Consider the following 16,501-nt stretch of genomic DNA (forward strand, 5'->3'; position numbering starts at 1 on the left):
CAAGGGTTCAACTATGTTATTTTGTGAGTCTATAGTTTCTTCCCATATTTTCAAAATTCATTTCAAGGCCTCAACAGTAACATATTATTGGAAAACTAACACCAATCTTGCAAGGACCAATTGAGTTCTTGCCAAAAAGAAAATAATCACTGTTACATGAAAAGAGCTTATGCTTTATGATCAGGACAAGGACCCAATACTTTTTTTCTTTCCTCTACTGGTGTGAGGCATATAATTTTTTAAAATTACCGAGAGCTTTATTAGCATTATTTTTCTCTGCAAGAGAAAACCGCAAGAAGTTGATCTCAAATTAATGAGTTTTCTCAGACATTTAAACAGCAAGTAATATGTTAAGTGAACTATAATTGTGGTTTGGCTCCAGGGACAGTCAATATCTTTAAATGATTACAGTGGATGTTGCTTAAATTTATGCTTCAGTGTTACAGGCATTTAAAAATATGTTGGATGTGTCTTGCTTTTCAGGGGATCTTGAAGGAAAAGTGAAGTGGTTGGACAATTTCCAAAAATTTAGACATCTACAAGAGATTATAGTGTGGCCTCCGCTTTGGGACAGAGATAAAAGGTTTTTCATTCCAGAGGTACCTAAAAGATGAATGAGATTTAAGTCCTTTTCTGGAAGCCTGGCATTCAGGTAGAAATGCAATAGTCTTAGAAAGTCCCCAGCCATCCACCTAAGGAATAAATCTAGTTTTATGAGCAAAAGGAAAAGCCTTCATCCATACAGCACTGCGTGTGGGGAGGCCGAAATCACCACACCACTTGGATGGTCCATCTGAGAGGTTTGTGCCCCCTTTCCCAATCCTGTGTCTATTTTCTGGTAGATTATTTCTAAATAGCTTGAAAATTCTAGATGCAGTTGATTGACCCAGCTCCTTGAGCAAGTTCTCTTCCCATCACTAACATCGTCTCTTATTTTCTTCCTTGTTTTGCAAGTATTTGAAACACATTTTTAAAGAACACATGGCAGAAAACATCTTGTCGCCAACCAACAGATGCCTTCTCTATGACGGGAAATTAACTCTTGCAGGTGAATAACTGCTTGCTTAAGAAAACCAGCACCTTTGCTACCTTATAACTTGTTCAACTGGTGTTATTTGAAGGGCAGAAGGAATTGTGTTTACCTTGGTCCAAGGAGATGGAGCATACGAATCAGAGTGCCTCCAGCTAAACAGAGACTTCCCGATGTAGCCATGTGCCCTCCAATTTCTCTCTAGAATGGAGAGGCAACTCATAAAACTATTGTTAAAGCAAAATGACACATATGAAGAACTTGGCTCAAGGTCTGTTGTATAATAAACAGTCACACTTGTTTAACGCCACAACCTGTGTTGGCCAAGTTCCAGTGAAGAAAAGACACCACATAATGTAGCATAAAGTCAAATTTGAAGGCAGTGGGACTTAGACTTAGAGTTGGGTACAAATTTGTTGGGGCAGGGTTAATAGTGTTAGAAGAAACATGACACAGGGAAAGCACTGAGCCAAGAATCTGGTGGCTGAGGGGTATGACTCAGGGTAGAGTTCATGCTTAGCACGTGCAAGGCCTGGGTTTGATGCCAACCACCAAAAAAACCAAACAAAAACCAGGGGATCTAGTGCCAATGTGGGCTTTGGGATATTGTTTGAATTCCTTTCATCTCCTCTAAATGTTGATAATGATGATGATATGACAAAACTTGACATATACAGTGTTTCCAAACTTCTGCCACTGTTAAACACTGCACTATCTTCATCAAATAAATGTATTTTCTCATTTCCTGAGGGAGCTAGTTTTCATAACTTTTAGAATTGAGGCTGCATGCCCCTCACATGCTCCCTATACAAGGCTTCCTATGCACTGGTGTTTGTCAGTGTGACAGTGATTAGGGTGGAGATAGACAGGATGATCCAATGACTGTGACACCTAAAGGTCACATGCTGCTCAAGGTGCTGTCTCACTGAAATACGGCCACAACTGTGCTCCATGCAGCCCACGGCACAGAGTCCATGAGAAAAATAAAGACCAAGTGGAGCTAAAACTGCACAAATGCATAAACCTCAGGTCAGTTTGTGCAGCACTGATTGGATTCTAATTCTGGACTCAGAGTCCATTAACGAAGAACGGAATCACCTGGCAAAAACTTTCCACTGGGCTGTGTTAGCCTCAAGCCAGACGGATAGTGAATGTGAACAGCCTGATTTTTGACATACAGTCTTCCTCCTCAGTCACTGTCTTTGGGATTACCCCATTTATTTCTCTAGCACTATCAGTTTCTAAATTTATCTCATTTTAAATCTTGTTTACATGTTGTTTTTGCATCTGCTCCTTGAATTAAAGAATTAAAGCTCCTTGAAGGCAGGATACTGTCTTAGCCATCAGTGCACAGTACGTCTCACTATTTGTTGCTTGCTTGGTGGAACCCCAGGGCCTTCCTAAACAGTGGCTAAAATAATCATAATGTCCCAGAATACAGGTGCTGATAGCCTGTTTTTTAAAATGAAATACTTGAAATTAAGAAGAGAACTAAGAACTATTTCATTTTCATAAGAACTATTTTCGTTTTCTTCTTTGTGGCCCAAGATGGCTGACCAGTGTGTCTTGCATTCTCTAGTCCCAGCGAGAAGGACAGAAGCAATGACCAAACTCTTCCTCACATTCTCTTGGTCAGAATTTAGATCCTTGGTCATATTCAGCTGTAAGGGCTTCAATGCAGTCTTTGTTTTCTATAGATGTGTGTCCACTAAAACTCAGGAGGTTCGTTACTACAAAAGAAGAAAAGGTTTTGACGGATGAACGGCAGTCTGTTAGAGCTATGAAAAGGAAAGTTTCTAATAGTCATGGAAAACAATTCTTTAAAAACATTCAAGGATAATTCAAAGGGAATACACTAATTTCTTATCTAAGCAAATGTAGAAAGAACCCTTCCTCAAATCTTAATGAGATAGAAGAGAAGTGAATCCTAAATATTTTATCTATTAATTTAAGCTTTGCCACCTACTTCCTAGGGATAAAAGCAGAATAATATAAATAAGTAACATAAATAGAACAAGCTAAAAAAGGTACTACATTTTCCCATAACTTCAAGTACCTATGACATCTCCCTCTAAACAGACAGCCTTTTTTTCTGAAGGCACCTAAAGTTAGCCTTTTGCTTTTTTAATTTCTGAGAAATAAAATGAGGAAGAGGATACCTTATTCTAATATTTGATTTCTCTCCTGTTACTTTTTCTATCTTAGGGAGAAGTAGAAAAAAACCCTATTTGCTTGAAATAACTATCAAAAGAGGTATCAGAAAACTTTGTAAACATAAAAGCACATGGAGAATATTTAAACATTTGAAAACACATCGTAAAGCATAAGAAATAAGTAGTTTGCCTGACTATTTTGGTCAACTAGAGCTGCTAAATAAAATACCATAGACTGGGCTGTTCAAACAGCAGACATTATTTCTGAAAGACTGGAGGCAAGAAATCCCGGATTTGGGTTCTATTGGTTTCTGTCAAGGGCTCTCTTCCCAACATACAGGTGTCTCCTTGCTGGGTCCTCACAGGACGGAGAATGACTAATCCTGTTGGACTGGGGCTCCATGCTCATGACCTCATTGTACCTTATCTACTGCCTTACTCCAAATACCGCTGTGCTGGAGATGAGGGCCTCCACACATGAATTGGAAAGATGCAGTTTACCCAAACATTACCAAATGCCTTTTCTCTGGTGAATGCGTAGATGAGTCAAGAGGCTAAAATGCTGCAAGTTCAATTAATTGATGGATTTGTCCTGGGCTTAGTTGAAATCATTACAAATACCGCCCGAGTTACCTTAGATCCACTTGAAACGCATCACAAATATAGTCTTTGAAGTTGGATGCTTGAGCTCTAACCAGGCCTGTGCTTTAGGAAGAAATCAATTCAACACTGACACAGGTAGTTTTCTTATCCACCACCTAGGGATTCTTTGTTTTATTTTCTAAAGGATTTTCCAGTCTAAAAAATAAAAGTTCCACTTACTCTTTCAAGTTCCAGTTTTACCTTTTCTTTCTTCTTCAGAGAGCACAAGATTCCTAGACGTTTACCTGTTCCTCTTCGATGACTTCCTCTTAGTTACAAAGACTAAGCGCAACAAAAAGGTAAAATGCTGCTATTTGTACATAAGTTTCTAAATGAGTTTGAAAATATTTCTAAATAAGCTGTTAGAACTATATTCTTATAATACTTCAAAATGGATCTCATCCTCTAAGAATGAAACAAATGACAAGTAAATTATATTTCTCAAGAATACCAAGGGAGATGTACATTTTTTTAAACTACTTAGTCTGTATGTCTTCAAGGTAAGTCCCATAAACAATGGCTTTTATGCCTTACTTGCCTACACAAAGAACCCCAAAATGTCTTTGTTCATATTGACCCTTCTAAATTGGTTAGTACAAGAAGAGCAGCCAGAGTCAGGGCGGGGCCCTAAACTGTAAGCAGTCACGCAGCAAGGTGGCTTCCTCTTTCTGATTTGAGAAATGTAGACTTGGGGGTGAGAGGTGGGAGGAAGCCCTGATCTTTCAGTTCTACCTGTAAAAGAGCTGTTGTAGGAGCTAAACAAATGCATAGCTAGCATCACTGACAACATGGCTCAGTTAGGGGCTAGAGTCACAAAACCTCTACAGAGAATAGAGTTTTTTCATATTTCTTAAGTATTATGGTTACCATTATTATTGTTTTGTTTTAAAAACCCACTAAGCCATTGGTCTGACAGTCCACAGGAGGCTTTCTGTCTAATCTCCGATTTCGCAGCCTGCTCCTGAGTGGTGGCTAAGCATAGTGTCAGGAAGGCTCACAGACACCTGCCCTTGGAGGTGGAAGAGGAACTGCCATGTCGTATGCCATCAGAGATACCTGATGTTGTTTTATTGCATTCATTTCTTTATCAAATGACTAGGCTTACACAGATAATATCATAAGTTAAGTGTCTCATATTTCTTAATAAACTAAGATTGTAGAAGGCAGGTTGGTTAGTTGAGACAAATAATTTTTTAAAAATCTTTTAGCAATAAAATAGACACTCATTAATTTATGAATAGCTAGCTGATGGGTGGTTTGGGAGGGAGTGGGTGTTAGAGAATACTGAAAGTCACCATTAAAGAATTTGTATGGACTCCTATTTAAGATCCTCAGACTAGCATGTCTAAATAAGACAAGTTCTGAAAAATCTCTACCCCCTTCAAAAACATGATGCCAATGCAATGCACCTCCACTTCAAAAGTGGCACAAATCAGAGCCCATCAGTTGATGGCAGCCCATATCAATTGCATAGTCAGGTAACATTCTGGTTTCATGCTTCACAACTTCATTTCAAAACAAGAAATGCTACCAGTTCACATTCCTCTTTGCTATTTGGTATACAATACATATCATGCAAATCACAATCTTTTACACTCTTTTACACCTTTTTCAAGTAATTCCTCATCTTATATATTCAAAACAATTTCAATTATTTATGAATTATAGAGCATAGAATCTATTTGCAGCTTCATATTAGATCCCGCACACAGAACTGGCCAAAATAAGCTCCTCTTTCTCATTCATTCAAATCAGTACTAGAGAAGGATTAAGATACTGGGAATGAAGATCTTCCCAGTGATGTGATGGGGATTAAAATATTTTCCAATTATGGGTGCCAGCCATTCTTTATTTGGGTAATTAAAAATAGAGGTCAGAAACACTTTGCTTTGAGTCACTATGCTTTGAGGACTTGCTTTTTTTCATATCCAAAAAGGACAGTAAGCAGGCTGTCAGGAGACTTGTTTATGAGAACTCATTTGCTTAAGCATGCACTTGAGGTTTATGCACCAGTATTTGTTTTCTATGTGTTGCATGATTTTCCTCTTTAATTTCAGAAACTTGGAGGCTCAGACACTGGCGTAATGTGTCCTTTGCTTACTCCTGAGCTGCAAGCCATAATAAAAGAGGGTGGTTCATGTAAAGTACTTGATCAACCCATTCCACTAGATAGATTGGTAGTCAAAAGTATTGACCCACTCCACGTGTCAGGTACGTGTCTGTTTCCAACACTCAGCTCCTCTGATGGCCATCATAGCTTTATACTGAATTTTTTTTCTTTTGTAGCAAGACATCAGTCCAATGTAATGTCGTCACAAAATACAAGACTGTGTTCTGTGTGTTATATATCATTCACTCTATGAATTAGTTATGGTGCCCAATGCTTAGATTACCTCATTCTGCCACTTGCTAGCTTTGTCACTTTAGGGATAGACATAATATCTGTTCAGTGAATTTTCATGAGAAGTAAATGAAATAATGCATGCAATGCACCCAATATATGATAGCTATTATTAGTATTGCTATCCTATTAGTATTATTAGTACTATTGCTATCAGTAAAGCACTGATAAAGCATGATACATTATAAATGTATAAGCTTCTTTATTACAGTCATGCTATAGGAAGGAATGTGCTAGAAATAGGTATGCATGAATACGTGATGTATGCACATATTCACACACATATCCAAAACACAGCTTCTATTCTCTCTGCTTCAGTAAGATCTTCTGAAAGTGGACACAAGCAGGTAGGCTATAGTCTTTTGTGTTTGATTTGGCTGGGACCAACTGCAGTCTATAGAGGCTGTATTAGTAAGCCTTCCATCACTATAACAAAAGCCTGAGATACTTGGCTTATGAAGAGAAAAGGTATATTTTGGCTCACAGTTTTGGAGCTTGGGGTCCATAATGGGTTGGGCCAGTTCTTTTAAATCTGTGGCTAGGAGGAATATCACAGCAGGAGCACATGGTAGAAACAAAACTGCTCACCTCACTGCCAGAGAGACAGAGAGAGGGAGGGGGAGAGGGAGGGGAGGGGAAAGGGGAGGAGAGGGAGAGATCAGAGTCCCATAATTCCCTTTGAAGACATGCCCCTTACAACCTAAATATTTCCACCAGACTCCACCTCCCACAGCCTGGGAACCAAACCTTTACTACCTGGGTGTATTTGACTCCAATATAGCATGGGCCAAAGTCTGCATGAGCCAGAAAGTTTTAGAATCAAGACTAAACTGAGGGGTTTTTTCTACCTTGTGCACCCTTTCAGTGTGAGCTTGCTCCTGCTTAGGAGATGGAAGAGTAGTGCAAGAAAAGAAGGATTCTGTTGTGATTTGTTTACTTTTTCATGAGGGAAGAGCCATTACAGAGGGCATTCCGGGTTAGGAGTGTATTATCCCACTACAGCAGCTATGATGATTCTGGCCTCATGAGTGGAGGAAGATCCCCTAACCCGATTAGGAGAGAGTGAGCAGCTTGGCTGAGAGATCAGTTTAGTCACAGCCATGTCGGCCTCAAGAAATGGACTTTATGGAAAATCTGACATTTCTTTGGTAGATCTCTGCTTCTCCTCTGTTCTTTTTCTAAAAATCAATGAAAATATCTTTCTAAAAAACACTTCCACTTTTTAAAATTTTATTTTCTGATTTGCAACTAACATGTCTTGTTCCTTTTTTGAAAATGGTTTTCTTGTTCCCTTGGTGTAATGTTGACTGTATATAGTGCACGAGGCAGAATAGCTAGCGAGTGGGAAGGAGAAGGTGGGACAGAAGAGACTGGCCACTGGAATGACAGAGACCTAATTCCAGACTGTGGCCAGATCACAGAAAAATCACATCTGGTTCCTAGTTCTTCACTTGTTAAGCAGGAATTAGTTGACCTATCTCACATGATTGCTGTGTGGTTTAAATGACACAACACAGAGAAAGCAAAAACAGTGTGGAGCCCAGTACCTAATAAATGCCTTTAAAATTGTTAGTAACTACATTAGAAAAGTTTTAAAAAAAGAGTTATTTTCATTCGTGTTATCTCCTTATTGTACTTTACAGACCTGACTGTACCAGGTCATCTGTTTATGAAGTCCCTTATGCCCATATTATAATCCAAACAAGTGACTGCCAATGGAACTCCAGTTTCAATGTTTGGAGAAAATGGATTCCAAACACCAGCCAAGAACAATATGATCTTTAAAACCTCGTGTGCTGCAGAGGTTTAGAAGAGAAAAAAATCAGGGAGTAAAACAAACCCAGCCAGATCTTTTTCCAGAAAGTCATTTTAATAGTTTTACTCTTCTTATCCCAGGGAAACTGGACAGTGTTTTATGATTTGACATTGACTAATCTGTTGCAGCAGACTTTAGGAATTATGAGGTTTACACTATTTTGAGTATAATCTGTGATAATGAAATACTTCTTGCAGTTAAGAAAATAAAAGGCTTGCATTCCCTTTGATTTGGAAATAAAGCCTGACCGGCCTCAGATACGTCAGGGTTAAATTCACCAACTTCAACAATACAATCACTTGAAGATGCATCAGGAATAAAAGGAATTTGCTCTTTTTTTCTCCCTAATGTATTGGATGACTAGGAGTCAGAACTGGCTTGGTTTGTTGGTTTGTCTGATTCTCAACATTAAGGACTTCAGAAAGACTATACAAGCTACAGAATTTTATTTTTTGTTGTACTAATAATTCAAGGCAGACACTTCCATTTCCACAATTTCTGTTAAAAAACAAGAATGCTCCCTAGTACCTCCTGTCATTGCTAAGAGCAACCAGAAACCAATGGAGCAATTTGTTTCTTCTGCAAACACAACAACCAGGCATTTCTTTTTGTTTTGTTTTGTTATATATTTCACATCATTTGGTGGATAATGCATTTTATTTCAATCAGTTTTTTAGCTTTTCTTGGCCTATTCAGGTGATTTTTGAATTTTTGCCACATTTTGATTATATACCTTCTTTTGATGTAACTTCCCTTTAAATACAAAAATAAACATTTAAATAGTGGAGACAAAAAAGAATACATTGTTTTCCATGTTTTCATTTTTAATTACATTTTCACACACATACACAAAATGTACCTAATCACACTCACGTTGTCTTGTGCAGAGCTTATTTTCTGTGCTTCAGTTGCATTTCATCAGCTCCCAGATGTCTTTAGCTGAGAAAGGGTTTTTGCATTAAAGTGGGCTCTGTTTGGACACAGCAGTGGGGTCTTGACTTTGGAATTAGAACTGTTTCTTTGGTAATCTACATAAATCTCCACCCTCATTATAAATAGAAACCAAAATAAAAGACAAGACCCCAGGTTCTTGTACTAAGACACTGCTTGGATTTCATATTAATTTGGCTTTTTGTCTTTGCAATATCTTTTTCTAGTCTTTGGACTGAGAAATGCTTTTCTTATACAACATGAAAACAGATATCGACAGTGTATAGCAGCATTCTTATTACAAGCCCAGATGGAAAATGACAAAGTATGTATCTTAGGTTTTTAGATCTTTGATTCTTCAGAGTTCACTTATATAAAGAAAAATTCCAAGCCTGTTAAGTAATGATGATGAATTGGGAGATTTTATGTATTGTCCTGACTCACTTAGGAAAGGAGAGCAACTGGTAGGTGGTGAAGGACCTCTAGTCCATATCACGCTCCGAAACCTCAGGGACGACAATTTCCTCACATTTGCAGAGTTGACACAGCCCGTCTTATTTTTTCCTGTTGCAGAAAGTCAAGAGCTGCCTTGATTCTGCAGTTTCTGTAGGAAAGAGGGAAAGAACTGCTTTGGATTGCATGGCTCACTTTTAAGATTTTCCAGTCATTTTCCAGAATGGAAATAATGTGCCATCAGCATAAATGATATCAAACAATGCAATTGTGACCCATGTCGTCTATTTGTTTTGAAAATATGCCATTGTTATTATAGCTATGGAGTTGAAAGAGCAGCGGCCTGACTCTGGTTTCTCTATTTAGAAGTTTCTATTTTTGTCCTTCCCCTTGTAGTCTTCCACCACAGCAACAATATGGCCAGACAAGAAATGCATTATTCTGTTATTCTTAAGAACTCAATTTCCTGGGTCATCTCCTTCAGAACCTGTTTTTATAATTATGTTTTTAAATTATATCACTGGTTAAGAACTTCTGTTTTTCAAGGGGAATTCAAGATATTCAACTTTCAAACTTATTGTCAGTACTAATTTTTCTTATTAGTCTAATTAGTTGTCATTGGTCCCTGATTATCCAACTTACACACTACTCACCATTTAATCCATTTACATTTTCCTATCTGACTAGAGGTATTTATATTAGATATAAGAAAGTGAGAAACATCTGCAAATGTTTGTTAGTCTTCAGTTTTAAAGAGCAAGCCAATTAATAAACGGAAAATATTAATTCAGATGTGAGAAACTATCAGTTTAACATTCTATTTACGTATTTTTCTTTTTCAACAGAAAGCATGGATAGCACAACTAACAGCAGCAATCTCTTGCTACAGTAAGAATCAGGAAACCAAGAAAATATCTTTATTCACATTGCCTGCAGAATCTTCTGAAATTTAGGGACTTAAAACAAGTCCACACTTTTCAGAGGTTAGGGTTTAAAGCATTTCATTTAAACTTATTAACACTTATCTCACGATGAGCTAAAAGGAAATGTGCTTTTTAAAGGCATCCCAGAATTTGAGAATTTAAGCTAGGAAAGTCCTTAGAGAAATAATGACTGCAACAAATTTGAATTCAGATTTCTTGACAAATATATATTGATATCCAGACTTCTAATGCTTCAGTCAGACCTGTATGAAGAGCAGGTGAAGAATGGTGCTGTTATAATTTGTAAATGGTGAATGACCAGGCAAATGGAGTATCAGAAAGATTAGGCAGTGCTTGTGTCCAATGTGAATTCTAGCATTTACTCCATAAGTATCTATAAAATAATGAAACCAATTTTTCTACGTTGCTTGTAAATCAGTCTTACTGCTTTATAGTCCTACCTCAAACACAATGACAATTTTTGATCTACATTTGTGGCTTTTTAAATATATTATACAATAAATAAGGAGTTCATTTCAATAGCAGTTTTAGAATTCCTATCTTCAACAGTCAGTTTATATATCTTAGATATATTTATAATGATCTAATTTGTAATATGAAAACCCCAAAGACTAAATTCCATTGTTTAAAAAAAAAATTATTCCAGATTTACGAGTTAACATCTTTACATGGAAGCTGCTCATAGGAATAGTATCTTTCTCTTAACTTCAATTTTTGAAGAATGATGGTATTTGTCAAAAAACATTTTGTGGTGTGTGTGTGTGTGTTAGCATAGTACAATCACTTCATTTTATCTGAAAATTTAAAACTTCATTAGACTTTATCAAGATGAGCTATTTGAACTATTATCACTGCAATTAAGGAACCAGTTCTTAGGGCCAAAGTTTATTAAATGGAAGACCACAAATATCAATTTCAATCACAGTACTTTCTGCAATTTCCAAAGTAGAAGTAACAAATTTACCAAATTTGGCTGAAACATTAACTGGCTTCTTCTGGATAGAGAGGATGAAGTTTGGGGAAGTCAGGTGTACAGCAGGTTTTTAAACGTGGACACAGAGTTCACCACCCAAACAAAGTAGTACAGACAAGTGCAGCAGACAGGTGTGGGGCGAGGATCCAGCACTACTAGAATGGAGGCACAGTCTCCTTATAGTAGAGTCAGACATTTATTAGGGGTGAGTAAAAATAAAGGACGAATCTGGGAAGTAGTAACTGTTGTTGATAGCTAAGAATAAATGGCAGAGGAGGAAGGTAGAAAAGAAGAGACTTCAACTGAGTCCCTAGAGATAATATCTGAATGGAATTGAAAGCATAAACAGAGGTTTATGCCAGACTTTTAAAGAAATTCTGGTTACAATAAATATTTTCAGGAAAAAATTTTTAGCAATCATCTTGCAGGGTATTTTAGCTACAAATCAATGTAGGAGGAAGGCAGTGGATTAGCACGAGGCGATGTCTCAAGATTTCTTTAGTCCCATGAGTCTTAAATCTCATTATATAGAGAAAAAGAATTAACATAAAGGATGTAAAATGGCTCAAGAATATGGCATAAACTGGAACACTGTAAAGCTCACAAAATAGCAAATCTGATATACAATATGTTTACTACATCTGATATACAATATGTTTGCTACATGCTTCAGGATATGCATATTCAATTTTTCGGTGAGAAGGACATTAGTATGAAATAGGGAAAAAAAATTCTGGAACTCTAGTGCCCAGGAAAAAAATAATAAAAAATAGCGGTACATTGGGTCACATGGGGATTAAATTTACATACACAATGAAAGAAGGAATTAATTTCATATTTTTATACTCTTTTTAGTTTTAGTAATTCTCTATAATATTGAGTATAGTGAAAAGAGAATGAATGTCTCAAGCAAAATGGTAGTAATAATTTCTCTAGAGATCATGAATAAGTATTCTAAATTCAAGAACATTAAAACATCATTGTCTATATCCAAGTGCAAAATCCTAATATTCTATAAAATAATTCATGGAAAATGGTTAACATATTGTTCTTTTTCAAGTAGACAAAATTATTTAGTCCCAGACCACATCTACTAGAAAGAAATGTTTTTAATATCATTTTTAACATTTAAAAAACAAAAGAAACAATTCAATAAGGATCCTTCCATTGTTCTTTATACAGATTTAAATGCTGTCAGGTAATTTATCAAGTATATTTATAATCAATAACCTTCTTATCAGTGAGGTTAGAAATTACAGTATTTATTGAGCTAAACTGTCACAAAATAAGGCACAACTATATGATCACAAATAGTAAACACAATACAAATAATGAACCCAAAAATTAAATGAAAAAATATTCATGCAAAAATATATACAGAAGCTATGACTGCATGATCCAGTTCAAGGAAGTACAGAATGCCATACACAGGACTGCATCATGTTACAGTAAGCTCAGTACTTCTGCACAGAAAGAACTTATGTGATTTCCAATTCCATCTTATACAATTTTACATAAATTTTGGAAGTGTATGCACAATATTCACATCTGCAACAATAACAAATTGATCATTAAAATTCAGGCAAAGGGAAATTAAGACATGGTAATACGTGGCACATTATAATTACTGAATATCATTCATCAAGCTCATGTCTACAAATAGTAAATTGATGGCGCATTTAAATCTTATGGATCAAATCATCCACAATCTTACAGCCAAAGTGCATTTTAAAAAAACTGCTATAGTGAAACAGGTCATGAATATCAAAATATATGATCATAATTTGCTCTCCACTTAAAAGCTAAATATTTTTATGCAAATGCAAGGTTAAAAAAAAGTGACTTTAAGATCTCAAAATTATATAAAATAATCATAAACACTTTTTAAAGGATGGGAAAATAACAAATTTGGCAATTACTATTTAACATTACTGTAAGGAAACTATTAAACTACTAACTCCACTTTAAGAGGTAGTTGAACAAAATGTTATTTGTACACTGCTTTGAGGTGTTGTGTTTGTTTCCCTTTCTTTCTTCAAAAGGAACAAACCCTATACCAGCAGCACTGTCTTCTTTCTATTAAAAGTTTATTGTACACTAACCAGCAAGACTTGATTTTTAACTCACATTTCTATGCCGAGGTTTGCAATTTACTAAGACTTGATGCCAATGTTTTGCACCAGAACCAAGAGTGCCAGCTCTGTCTCACTGACCAATAGTACCAGCAAACACCTAGAACGTAGAGTCAATAAGAACACAGAAGAGGTCTCTTTAATTAAAGGGGAAAAGGACATTAAGGTTTATTTTCAAAACACATTCAACTGGTAAGCTACTAGCAAAATTGATTGGTTTCACTTATTTTATCTGTCTAGTTGCCAATGGCAGGTAGATTATTTGGGATCTATGAAATGAGACTAGACAAAAATGAGAAAAATCACTCAATCATGGTTTTATTTGTTGTCTCCACAATGTTTTTTTGAATGTATGCAGGGACTCAGGGAGGGAGCAGAAGTCTATAGTGTATCCCAGGAGGAGATGAAGTGAAGAAACATTCTCACCCAGAATTCTCATAAAGTTTTATTACCTTAAAACAAATTAAAAAATGGTGGTTCAGTGACTTTTTCTAACAAATTCATTAAGTTACTTTAATGTAAAATTATAGAATTAATACTATTTGAAAGGTCTTATGAGGATATAAAATGCATGAATAGCTCAGTTTATATTATCCAACTATTATTTTAATAGTCATTGCATTTATTCATTACATATGCTCAAGGATGTATGTTTATCCAAGTCTGGGGACTTAATGTCCTTAATAGCTACTGACAACAGGGTTTACTTTTTAAATAATTAAATGAGTATGTGGCATCTTTTCATTTATCTATGTTCTAGGTATTATATAAACATGATTTCATTTCAGTCTGATATTTGAAAGCAAGTGTTTCTTATGAATTATTGTAAATGAGATACTCTCATCCTTCTCTGCCTTGTTACTAAATGATTGCACTGAATGAATGTGTAACTTTAACATTTTTTTCTCTAGAAAGATAATAAACTAAAATTAATGAATTCTGCTTTCAGATGTTTCCTAGTTTCCAAATTAATAAGACTATGAAATATTAAAATTCAATTTCATTATTCAACATACAAATAGGTTAATTCTTAATTATCCTTAAGGTTCTTGGCAATTCTGTTTCAGTATTTATGGTAACATTAGGGTTTCTAAATACATCTGTCTTGGGTGATACTCTATTGTCTAGCTGTTAGTTAAAGGTAATGTCATAGCATTATTTTTACAGTCAAGATTCCCCAGTTAATATAAAACCCTAACCTAGAACCATTTTAAGAGTAAGTCAATTTTAACAGTTTTTTAAAATTCTTTGCTGTTAGGTAAAAAGAAAATATAAAGTAGAGTATTTTACCTCTTCTTACCATTTTATATTTTGTTTTCAAGGATATAACTATAGCAATATAAGTTACTAACTTTAAATGCAAATTTACAAAAACAATTACAGTGAAGCTGAGCTACGCTTGAGAAGGTAAAACCAGGTAAAGGAAAAATGGCAGATCCTTTAAAAAAGAAATTCAGATTCCTGGAGATGCTTGACAAAGATAAAGAGTTGTAAGGTTGTAATATAAAACTAATCTCAAGACTTCCCACTAACAAGAAAGTGAGACTTGGACCATAATACAATTTCTACTTTTCACCCTCCAACAGAGAAGGTAAGGGGTTTTATAGGATTTTTAAGGGACAATATGTAGGAGTTTAAAATTGAGATAAAAAAAGGCACAAAGAAAAAGAAAAATTAATCCTAGTCTTTGAAACATAACCCTAAGGTTATCACAAAGTAGGCAAATTTATTTTACAGAGGATTTTATAAAATGTACTCAAGACAATATAATCAATACTGTTAAAACAAAAATCATGTTCGAATTTATGATTAATACATATTTTAACATAAACTATATTTAGAATACCCAAGTAGTAAATTTAAAACAAAACAATATAACTGAGCTACAGACCTTTACAGAAGAGAAAAAGAAAGTGTTATAGTCTTGTGCATGACTCCACAGAGAATATTTAATGTAATTAATATGTTATTGTGCAACAAAAGCAAGTGAAAACATCATCCATGTACATTTTTGTACATATAATTTGGGAGAAAGAAGTGATCTATGGAACTGTATTCACCATTTGTGAACAATGAAATTATATTTAAAAAAATACATTGCTATTTTCTGTCCAAAGTTTATTTACATTTCATTAACTAATTCTGAACTTGGCATGAAAGCTGTTCCAGGGGTTAAATGGAAAAAAGTAATGAAGATGAATCCAAGACTCACAAAAATAGAAGACTTTTACTTGATATTGATAACATTCCAAAATATACGAATTCTAACTTGGTCTAGAATTGCCGCCAGAGTCCAAATCAAACAGTCCAAGACCTGCTAAGCACATTTATTAAAAACCTAACGTGACGCTGTGCTAACCATTACCCTTGCAAGTCATTGAAGCATGCATCACAGACGCGGACGGGTTTCTTGGAGGAAGGCGTTAAGGCGTTCTTGGCTGAACACTCAGCACAGAAGATATTTCCACACTGTCGGCAATGATGCTGTAGATGACAAAAATTAAACAATTTCAAGCTTAAAAACTGTACCGAAAACATCATAAAAACATATGAATATCACACACTAAACTGCATACTAACAGTATACAGGTACACTAACTTTCCAGTGGTTACTGTATGATTTAATGACATACTTATTTCAACATATAAACTGAAGCCCTCTGTTATATTCAATTTGAATGCTTTCTATTTATCAAACACCATGTTAAACGTTTTATGTGGCTTTTATCATGAAATTCTCAGAACCCAAGGAGGCATTTGAAAGTGTTAAAGCATCTTTAGCAAACGTAAAACTATTCCGACTTGCCAAAGGTCTCAGGAATGCCTTCCACTGGAATTTTAAAATGATAGTGTTATTTAAAATACATTTCTTGAATATGCTCTGCTTTTCCTTCCTTCAAAATGTTGACTAAACTAATGTTGACTAAAACATATGAGTTTAATACTGGCACACTGGTCCAGAAAACCACTGTCCCAGAGGAGGAAAAAGTAGAGAAGAAACGCCTGAGTTTAAAGCACATGTGCTAA

At 35.5% G+C, this 16,501-nt stretch overlaps 2 protein-coding genes across 14 annotated transcripts in view; one reads left to right on the forward strand and one right to left on the reverse strand.

Moving 5' to 3' along the window:
- Nucleotides 1-14,666, forward strand: part of Plekhg7 (pleckstrin homology and RhoGEF domain containing G7) — a 57,315-nt gene extending 42,649 nt beyond the window's left edge. For all 6 annotated transcript variants that reach the window (XM_021258476.2, XM_021258477.2, XM_021258478.2 and 3 more), the window contains 6 exons: nucleotides 484-599; nucleotides 955-1,048; nucleotides 4,045-4,124; nucleotides 5,883-6,036; nucleotides 9,200-9,297; nucleotides 10,271-14,666. In XM_021258476.2, the coding sequence (XP_021114135.1) occupies nucleotides 484-599; nucleotides 955-1,048; nucleotides 4,045-4,124; nucleotides 5,883-6,036; nucleotides 9,200-9,297; nucleotides 10,271-10,378 (650 nt within the window). In that variant the 3' untranslated portion in view covers nucleotides 10,379-14,666. The remainder of the gene's footprint in view (nucleotides 1-483; nucleotides 600-954; nucleotides 1,049-4,044; nucleotides 4,125-5,882; nucleotides 6,037-9,199; nucleotides 9,298-10,270) is intronic.
- Nucleotides 12,434-16,501, reverse strand: part of Eea1 (early endosome antigen 1) — a 196,659-nt gene continuing 192,591 nt past the window's right edge. For all 8 annotated transcript variants that reach the window (XM_087192594.1, XM_021258475.2, XM_013072298.3 and 5 more), the window contains one exon: nucleotides 12,434-15,958. In XM_087192594.1, coding sequence (XP_087048720.1) covers nucleotides 15,836-15,958 — 123 coding nt within the window. In that variant the 3' untranslated portion in view covers nucleotides 12,434-15,835. The remainder of the gene's footprint in view (nucleotides 15,959-16,501) is intronic.

This window comes from Heterocephalus glaber, unplaced genomic scaffold, assembly GCF_053883595.1.
Source record: "Heterocephalus glaber isolate CG9 unplaced genomic scaffold, H.glaber_assembly_v1.0 deba00001572, whole genome shotgun sequence".
Lineage (NCBI taxonomy): Eukaryota > Metazoa > Chordata > Mammalia > Rodentia > Bathyergidae > Heterocephalus > Heterocephalus glaber.